The sequence below is a fragment of the Oryzias latipes genome, chromosome 1 (genome assembly GCF_002234675.1).
Source record: "Oryzias latipes chromosome 1, ASM223467v1".
Lineage (NCBI taxonomy): Eukaryota > Metazoa > Chordata > Actinopteri > Beloniformes > Adrianichthyidae > Oryzias > Oryzias latipes.
The window spans coordinates 9,529,430-9,539,238 of record NC_019859.2 but is presented as its reverse complement, the minus strand read 5'-3'; the positions used below and the strand labels follow the sequence as shown (position 1 = coordinate 9,539,238).

Here is a 9,809-nt window from a genome sequence, read left to right as displayed (position 1 = left end):
GCTCCAGGCTTTTCCTTTCAATGCTCTATTCCAGGAGTTATTAATTTCTCCTCCATCAGTTTTTAAGCTGTTGGGAAGCCATCCACCATCAAGTATCCGATTCACTAATTGGTTAAAGTTTGACCCGGTTTAACCTTCATCACACTTTCAACGACTGAAAATGGTTGTAGAACCTGCGTGGCTACAGGTGAACGCAAGAGTTTTGAACGCAGACTTTACATTGGAAGTGGCTGCTTGAGTGTTTGCCAAGTGAACGTAGTTTGAGAAACAAGTGGAAGCCTTGGTCAGATCATGTTGTGAAAATGCCAACATGTGTTTCTTCTCTAAAACACTCAAAAAAAAATATCAACTCAATGTCAAACAATAAAAATATCAATCTTTATTTTGGAAATATATCAAAGATAAAACCTTAATCTATAGTAGCATGACAAATTACACAAGAACTATACAACAGTAAACAAAGTGTTACCCAATAACTTTTTTTTAGACAACAGTTTTTGCTTTCAATTTATTTATTTTTTTGGTTTTGCTAAAACTTTTTTGAATTTTGAATAAACCTTTGCAGAAGTGTCAGACTTTTTAGTTGCAGCTGAAATATTTTCTGCATTTATTTTATTTAAAAATCCTTGGATTAACGCTGCACATTTATTGCTTTTTTTAGTGCTGTAAATGTCACGTGTTGATGGGACCGGTTGTGTTCCCAAGCAGGAAGAGTGAAGTCGTGCTAGCTATAGTGCAGTCTCTCAAACAGGTTTAAGGTTCTGCGGGAAATACAAAAATATTTAAACCTACACTTTTTTTTTTCTTTCTTTTAAATCACAAATCTTGAGAAACTAACAGCTGGAATGAAAGTAAACAGATGGCATCAAACAAACATAAATACACAAATCAACTCCATATACTGCATGTGCTTCTATTCAGAACAATGAGACAAAAAAAAAAAGAAAACTTGGAAGATTTGGTGTAAGGTATGAAAAAAGGTCTAAAAACAAATGCATGGAACAACAGCTGCACTTTCAACATACACTATAATATTAAGATTAGCAATAAAAATACATCAGCAAGAGAGAAAACGTATGTTTGTACTACACAACACAGCTGGCGTTACATGAAAAGATGCAGAGCGGTTTGACAAAAAGGGTTTTAAAACAACGTAACTCAGCGGGACAAATGCCGTCTGATAGCTCCGTATAGCTGTTGCATTGTTCTTTATCAATGTGGAGTTGTCAACAGAAACCTCCATTACACAGTTAATCTAATTCTCCCTACATAACTCTAGTGACTATACAACACTATACATCACAACACAAAGCAGAGCGGGCAGCCGGCACCGTTTTACCCAGTTCAACCCGTCCCATGTCATACTTCACTGCAAATCTCCTCACCTGGAGAGCAACATCTTACTAAATTTCAGTCAACCAACTTTTTTAAGGATCCTTTTTTGACCACTTTTGTGTTTTATTTTTGTTAGAAAGACAATCACTGAACTGGACGGTCAAATGCAGATTGAAACAAGGACTGAACAGTAAAGATGCAGGAACAGATTAAAGAGAGCCCATGCAGGGAGAATGTCAAGATTTATTATTGTGTGTTTGGAGTTTGTGGTTTTCACAGCATGAATGTTTAGGTAATGTGTGCATGTAAGCAGAATGTGTGTGTTTTGTGCCTGGTTGTGTCCTGCTTTCAGACTCTTTTACATCTCATGGGACAAGGCTTCGTGCTGAGCAGCCGCTCCGTTGGTCTGTGGGGCACTGGGCTGCTCCTCCAGCTGACCGTTGGCTTTGGGATCAGCGGAGAGGTCGTCTGGCAGGTGATGGTGGGGAAGGCCGTTTGACTCGTTTAGCCGGCGGACGCGGTACGTCTCAAAGTGAATGCTGCTGGTGATGTCCTTGATGTTCTGCATATGTGTTCTGCAAATGCAAACAGGTTCCAGTTCCAGTGAACTCCAATCTTATTAATTTGTGTACGAGAAATCACTCGGACAATTTGAAGGAATTTAAGTAGCATCAATTAACAATTTATAATCTGGTTGTGCAATTCTAAAAGTCCCAGCTGCCTTTTGTTTATGATTATACCATTTTTAGGCAAAATAAAAAAATCCTGTGTTGTTTTCTAGGATAAAGTTTCTGCAGTAGTTTAGCAGAATTTGGCCTTTGAATTGTGGGCAGGACTGTTGGTGGGGAGTAAGACCATCCTCATTTCCCATCATCCCTCTGTTTACACGCTCTCCTGCTAGCTTACAGGCACTCACAACCCCAAGCTAACATCAGTGGTACAACAAAAATGGCGAGCAATATTGGAGCTATCCAGCTGTACAGTTTGAGTCAGATGTCAGCTCGAACAAGGAAAACAAAGACATAAATGTATTTATTTGTCTGCAAGTGAATGCATCAGAATGGAGCGGAGCAGGGAGCTTGTTGCCAGCCTCTAAAGCAAAGCCACAGGGTTTTCAAAGTGCAATTTTTTTTGTCTGCTCCTAATTCACTACAATTTAAATAAAGAAATAACCAGAAATGCAATTTTACTCTTAATTTTTTTTAAATGTATCCTCCATCATGAAAAAAATGCTACAAGAACATGCTGAAATCACCAAAAGTACGATTTTCATTGGAGTGGGACTTTAAAGAGTGAATGCAATTTAGCACATCATCTGTCATAAGAGAAAACTAAATAAATAAAACCCTTATCTTACCTGATCAGGAGATCCCGCAAGTAAGCAAACTCGCAATGTGCAATGTTTTCAACTGTAAAGAGAGAAGAAAGGTAGAAAGGTTTTTACAATGCCACCATTTTTTGCTATTCCCTAAACTACCACCAGATGGCAGTGTTGGCCACCAGCCATCTAACGCTCATCCTCCAACATGACAGGTGTAGCAATTTTCTTAAAGCAAGATAACACACTCATCCACCTCTTTGCAGTCATTTGTCACACCTTAGCTCTCTTCGTCTGAACTGGAGAACTTTAAGTAAGTCATATGAATAAACTCACCATGACATGTCAACCAGCACCTCCAACAGTACCAACACATGCTTAAATTAAAATTTATGTCAAAGGCAGGAAATGACACAAAGGAGGATGCAGTTGAGGCAAAGCTTTGAAATCAAGGGCAGGAAATTAAATACCTCTTGAAATGGGGGGGGGGGGGGGGGATGCTGGGCTTGTGAGCGCTGATTAGTTGCATCAGGGGAGCACGCGTATGTAACTAATGAGCTGGACTACTGGTGTGTCGGATCCTCCAGAAGCTTTAGAAGCTCCTACATGAGTTCAAGCAAATGCTTAATGCACCCCCCACCCCCACCCCTTCTGAACAAAGTAAACGGCTTGTCCACACTTGGTGAGCAGAAAAGTCTGCCTTCTTAAATCCACACCAGAAAAAATGTCCTTGTCAATACACACTGAAAAAACCTATAGAATACAAAACATATTTTTTCTTCTTAAAAGTGAAAAAAAAAAATCCACCATTGGAAGAAGAACAATTTTTTCTAGGTGAGATATCTTTAAAAAACTTGTGAAGTATATATATATTTTTTTGTATTTTTGTTTTTTTAAGACTAAATTTAGTTCTAAAAATAATCATGGACACTCATATTAAGGTCTATTGCTCTGGTAATTAGAAATATTATGTCTTAAAATACATTTGTATCATTACAAAAAAGTTTTATATCTTTAAAGTCTTTATATACATACATGCTTATAATTGTTCCTCCAAAAATATATTTTTTAAACCCTACAACAGTCCATCTATCCTAGTTACTATACCACTGAAAGACTAGAATTACACGTTGTAGGATAAAGTTATCAAAATAAATGAAAATTCTGAGTAAAAAAATGAATGCCATTAGGAATATTAAAAATAAGATGTTTTCAAGATCAGATGACTCAACAAGATATTTAAGATTTACTTGAAACAAGTTGTCCCATCTGATTAAAATTACTAGTGAGGTAGTTTTGTCTCATATTGGGTTTAAAAAAAATATTAGAAGCTAAAAAATGAAATGAAAGATTTTGTGTCTGCAGTGCAGATTTGCTATTCACATTTCAATTGCTCTGCTTTTACTCCACTATTTAATTTTCACACTTTCATGGAAAACTGGATGTTTCTTTTTTTTTTTTGCCTTTAAAAATACAAAGACGTAAATGTGACAATATTGAGATTTAAATTCTTTTCTAGTTACCATCCTTTCAGGCCTCTGCAGCTGCTTTATGGTCTTTTTACAGCTTGACCAGACAGATGTCCCCCGCTTTTCTCCAAACGCACATTAGGTGACATCAGTGCACACATTGTGCACATGCCAAACAAATGTAAAGGCACAGTGCATGCCTCTTAAGTTTCTGACTGGAGTCACTGTAAACCTTTTCCACATGTTTTATGAACCTCCATGGCTACAGACAGAAACCAGCAAACAGGCTCCTAGTAACCAAACAACAAATGGCTAAACTGGTTGACCGCATGTTTAACCTAAGCGTCAAAAGGAAAAAATAAACTTGAATGATTAACCTCTGTTGTCTCCTGCAGAGCTGTTTCGTGTTTAGTCGTGGTTTTATGCATAAGTCTGTAACATTTACTGTCGTGATGCAAGATTATAGACCGTCAAGGTTGCTTCATAAAACATTTCAGGACAGAGAAAGTAAAGTTTACTCTTCCCAGGATGAGTCACACAGGTCAAACACTATAAAAAGGATAAAACAAAACAAAAAAATGAAATAAAAATATAGATAAAATAAACATAAAAGCCTGCTGAAATAAAAAGGTCTTCAGGTGCGTTTCAGTCCAATCAGTCTAGCAGCTTTCCTTTCACTCTGACTCACTTTCCTGGCAGTTCTTTGGGGTTTAAGTCTAAACAGAATCTCTAATTCTCTGCTGCTATGACAGACAGAACCCCACTGACTGACATGTCCAAACCTTTGGATCTCTTATTCACAAAAACGGTAAAGGAAAGTGTCAACTGGAGTGTATATAATCAGGTCCAAATGCATTACCTTCTATGGTGCCCCATTTGGTCTTCCTTCCCAGGATTCGCTTCCCGTTCACCTGATATTCCTGGTCACTGCCCACCACAGCGAAAGGAATCATCTCCTGATGGAAGCAAACAAGATTCCCTTTTAGGGTTGGCAACATTTTCTGAAACGGTGCGCTTTGTTGTTGTCGTTTTGTGCGAGGATCCTTCATTCTTAAGCATTCCAAAAAAAGAAAAAAAAACTCTCAATTTCTCTTTTCCGTCCGGTCCAAAAAGAAATGTATGCAATTGTAATAATTACTATAAATAAAAGGTCATCACACATAAATACCCTGCAAGAACATTCCAAAATGAAGAGGAATGCATCAGATATTAAATCCAAAAATATTTGTCTTATTGGTGAAGTTGACTGCAAACTCCTCACATTTTGTACTGTACAAGAGACTGGATTTATTAACCAGTCAATAGTAGAGAAAATAATGTTGGGTTTGGAATATTTGTCCACTAATAATTTTTGGTAAATATTTTGTGTGTTTAACAGAGTTGCTGTACTGTATCAATTTATCTCAATTTGGTTTTGTGCCATTTTCCTTCTGCACTCCTGCAGTTTCTTTTAGATTTCTTGGTTTCTTCTGTTCTCCATGGAGGAAATGCTTTGATTTTGACAGGTTTTATTTTGACAGAAACAACTTTGTTCAGTATTGATTGAGTTTATTATTGACATTTTGGACGGATAAATCTACAGATGAAATTCAAGAATTTGGTTGATTGTGTTCTCGGTGTGAGATGAATATTGCAGCCACTTGAGTGTGTAGACCACCGCCTTCTAACAGTTTTCTTGGGAACAAAACCATTAATGTAAAAAAACATACGTGAATGATCTGAGATGCAAGACTATTTGTGTGTCCAAAGAGTCATTACCTCCTATTGTAACAGTTAAATTGCCTTCGACTCATCTGTTTGCAAAGCTGCTGGACAGAATACATTCTTTTTATTTTTTAACTCACCCGGATTTTGTCATTGATCATCCTGTCCTCTGCATCCTCATCAAATTCTTTCTGAGGGTAAACGTCAATCTCATTGGCTCGCAGTTCTTCCCTGATCTGCAAAGAAAAAAATTGCTGAGTTGTGTTTGATGAAATAAAAAAAGCATAACTGCAAGCACTTTCAATAGCATTTAATTGACACATGGTATATTGGCATATGAATGCACATCCCATCTCTGATGGGGAAAACAGTTAAACAGCCATGTCCACAGTTGTCATCGGGTACACCATCTGCTACACTGCTTTCCATTGTTTACAGTCTCTGCTTGTCAGAATGACTCCTCACTTCCCCAATTACTAGTTTGAAAATTTGCTTCTGAATCAAATTGGTGAATTTCAACAACAAAACACTTTAAGTCTGTGTTTGAGGAACTCCCAGCTGGAGGCTCTGAAGCACAATGTTTGATTTTGAAAATGAGTAGCCGCTTCAAGAGAAAATGGAAAGGCGAAGCTGAAGAAAAAAAAAAAAGAGAAAATTGTTTGGCATGAGAAGTTTTTGGTCAATAATCTTCAGGGTCATACTGAGCGTGTGCGGCCAACTAAAACAAAATAACTACAAGCCCTGCTGCAGCTTTTTATTCTCTGCCACAACCCGGGCCAACTGCCGATTTGTTCTCTCAGAACGACGCCGAAGGCATCAGAAGGCAGGAATGTGTTAGCCAAAACTCCCACTGGGAAGCAGGAGGACTGTATTCTACGGGAGCATTTGGGAAGATAAGGGAATGTTGGAGGATTGCAGGTGACGGGTAGGCTGCCTCCTGTGGGTCAGGAATAAGAGAAACCCAGAAAAAAGAGGGATTAAACATAGACTGGTAAAGGCTGGAAGCAGGAGGAGCAAAGATCTGTTGTAGCGAGGAAAGCCCTGATAAGAAGGTTTCTGCTGTGAGGTTGCACTGTCAGACTCTGAAGTAATATTGGACGATGGATAAGAACGAGATTACTTTAATAAATGGCATAGAAGAAAAACACACAGGAGGTGCTAAGATGTTCAAAACAGTCATAAACTGATAAAACATCTGCAGACTTATTATGCTGTGTCTGATAAGCTTGTTCAGGGACCAGAAATCCCATCTACAGTCACATCACCTGCCGTTAGTTGTGGTTCAAACACATTTGCATCAAGGAATTTGAAAAACCTTTAAGAAAAACGGCTTAGGAACTAAAATTGTTATCTGGAGAGTAAGTCTTCGAGTAATCAATCAGTTGGGAGTTGAGCCTCAATAATCTGTCTACATTTTTTGCATACCTATTTGAATGAATTGTTAATGCAGGAATTGAACCACCAACAGACATACAACTAGCAAAAGGAAAAAGGGATGTTACAATCCTACTCCAATCATCTTTTGAGCTCTTTTAAAAGCCTTCCCAGCGGTCTTTTAATTAGGATTTTCAGCAAAAATCAACAAATGTGTGGGATTTTCTAGGACATACTTTCTGCAGAGCGGCAGCAGTTTATTAGAAATTCGCCTTTGAAATTCGCCCTGTTGATCAGAGCAGGAAGCTTGTGGTTTGCCCAGCTAATTTTTACATCACAAACTGTTTGACTGCATTTTTCCGTCTCCTTCTGAATCACAATGATTTCAATTTAAAAAAAAAAAAACACCAAGAAAAGGAATTTAGGAATTCCATTTTCTTCATACGTGTCCTGCGTCATCATAAAAATCCCACAAGTACATGACAAAAATGTGATTTTCATTGGAGTGGGTCTTTAAACAACAGAATACGAGGAGAGACTGTTTTTTTATTAAAATGTGTTTAACAATTGTAACAACAAAAGTGTGCAGATGATTGAATGATGAACATTGGACTAGAGAATTTTACTTTGGAATGATGGAAGAAGTTTTCTTTTATGGTTATTCATCAAATGCGACCTTTTGTTTTTGTGTGTAAAGCTGTACAGACATGGGGGTGGTGATGACAGTAATATCTTATGTGACAACGATTAAAAACGTCATTTCAGATTTGTTTGTCTTTGTTCATGCAGATTTGACTTATGGATGATTTCCTTTGTTGTGACTCTGAAGTGAAAAACATAATTTACAGTTTTGTTTATGAAAAGCATCTAAATTCTCAACAAGATCATCTTTTATTGATCAAATCAAGGCTTTCTTATAAAACACACATTCACTTAAGCTTGCTGTCATCTTCATAACTTTTTCAAGAGGGAACATTTGTTTAAAAAGTTCTCTTTAAGGTGCTGTAATTCTGCTCATGTCTTTGTGAATACACTTGACCTTGCTGAGCTTGGCTGCTCTGTTGCGTCACCCTGTACAGAGAGGTGACCTTAAGGTCACTTTGGGTAATGAAGTGGCTTTGTGCTCAAACTACCCAATGGGAGAATTAGAAAAAAGGGACAAATTTCACTAAAATAAATCTACCTACATATTGTATTTGTGTGAAAATTTGAACTTAAAAAATGTAGCTGTGGAACCAAATGTGACATCTGGACCAGAATCCAGGCAGTTTTTCTTATACAAAATTTTATTTGGCAGCCTAGAAGATTTCAATCAGAGTTTCTGTACAACAGAACTTCGTGAAGATTTTTTTTTTTTTTTTAACGATACTATTAGCTATTCAATCACTCATAATAACATGTGTCCACTCTTCTCACCTTCTGCTTGAAGTAGTCCCTCTCCTCAAGGGTGAGTGTATCGGCCTTGGCGATCACAGGGACGATGTTAACCACTTTGCTGAGACGGCGCATGAACTCCACATCCAAAGGCCTAAGACTGTAAAATATCAACAACAAAAATGTAAAAAAAATCTTTTTGGTGTTATACCGAAAAAATAATTTCCTGCAGGAGCAGAAAGACTCCAGAGATGCATGGGTGTGATAAAACAGAATAACCACCAGAGGGCAGTCATTCTCTTTACAGTGAAGTGGGATCACTCAGCTGCCACAGTAACATCCACAACTGATTGGACAGATCTTTGATTTCTATTTGATTTGGATGTAAATATTTATTGATTTTTTTTTTTTTAGGTTTCAAACTCAAGAGTTTGTAATTATTTCCATTGCAGAAAAGGCCACAGCTGTTCAGGACCTCTACACTGAAAAAGGCTTTCCTCTGTTTCCACGTGTACCGTACTTATTTTTGTTATTTTTTTTTTCCTTATTCCTTTGGCTTAGATTAGCCTCAGGAAAATCATCTGCACAGACAGCAGCCTACGCTGCCCTCCAATTAGTGTTAGCCAAGCGGGCCCGGTTCAGACTCCCAGGGGCGACTGGAGGGGAATCCTGGCTTTTTCTCCTTTGAAAATGACAGGCGCTTTTCTAATGAAACATGATACAAAACCATGGTGTGTCTTACAAAAATCAAAAAAAGAGTGGACAGGAGAAACACAGAAGCATGCCGGTAAAGAAGAGAGGGCCAAAAGATCAAAGGCTAGACAAAAAAAAAAAAAAATGCCAAAGAAAAGATGATCACAGGATGTGAGTAACACTTTCTGGGTCAGTAATCATTTTAATGTATTCATGGAATCACATACATGGAATGAGTATATGCATGCCACAGCAGGCATATGTGACTGAACATTCACTCAACATATGGAAATACAATTTTTAAAAAATACATAAAATATTCTTCAGCATTGCATGTGTCTATTTACATTCACATGCATTTTCTAAGTAAGTTGTCTGCATAAATGTGCAGAGGACTTCCTGACACTATGCACTCCTTTCCCCTGTCCTCCCGTTTAGTGGTACATCAATTCTGACTTAATGATAGCTTAAGTTCAGCTTCTTTCTCTTGCCTTAAATATGCATAAAATAAGAAATGGCATGACTGGCAGCAGGAGCGGCAG

At 37.7% G+C, this 9,809-nt stretch overlaps 1 protein-coding gene across 9 annotated transcripts in view; it reads right to left on the bottom strand.

Annotated features, from left to right (window-relative positions):
• Positions 1-356: 356 nt before the first annotated feature.
• LOC101157110 (septin-9) overlaps positions 357-9,809 on the bottom strand; it is an 80,607-nt gene continuing 71,154 nt past the window's right edge. For 6 of the 9 annotated variants that reach the window (XM_023955396.1, XM_023955401.1, XM_023955400.1 and 3 more), the window contains 5 exons: positions 8,617-8,734; positions 5,967-6,062; positions 4,982-5,078; positions 2,693-2,744; positions 360-1,910 (listed from right to left, as the gene is read on the bottom strand). In XM_023955396.1, coding sequence (XP_023811164.1) covers positions 1,694-1,910; positions 2,693-2,744; positions 4,982-5,078; positions 5,967-6,062; positions 8,617-8,734 — 580 coding nt within the window. In that variant the 3' untranslated portion in view covers positions 360-1,693. Of the gene's footprint in view, positions 1,911-2,692; positions 2,745-4,981; positions 5,079-5,966; positions 6,063-8,616; positions 8,735-9,809 lie in introns of all 9 variants that reach the window. The other 3 variants (XM_023955394.1, XM_023955395.1, XM_023955392.1) reach the window with 1 other exon arrangement.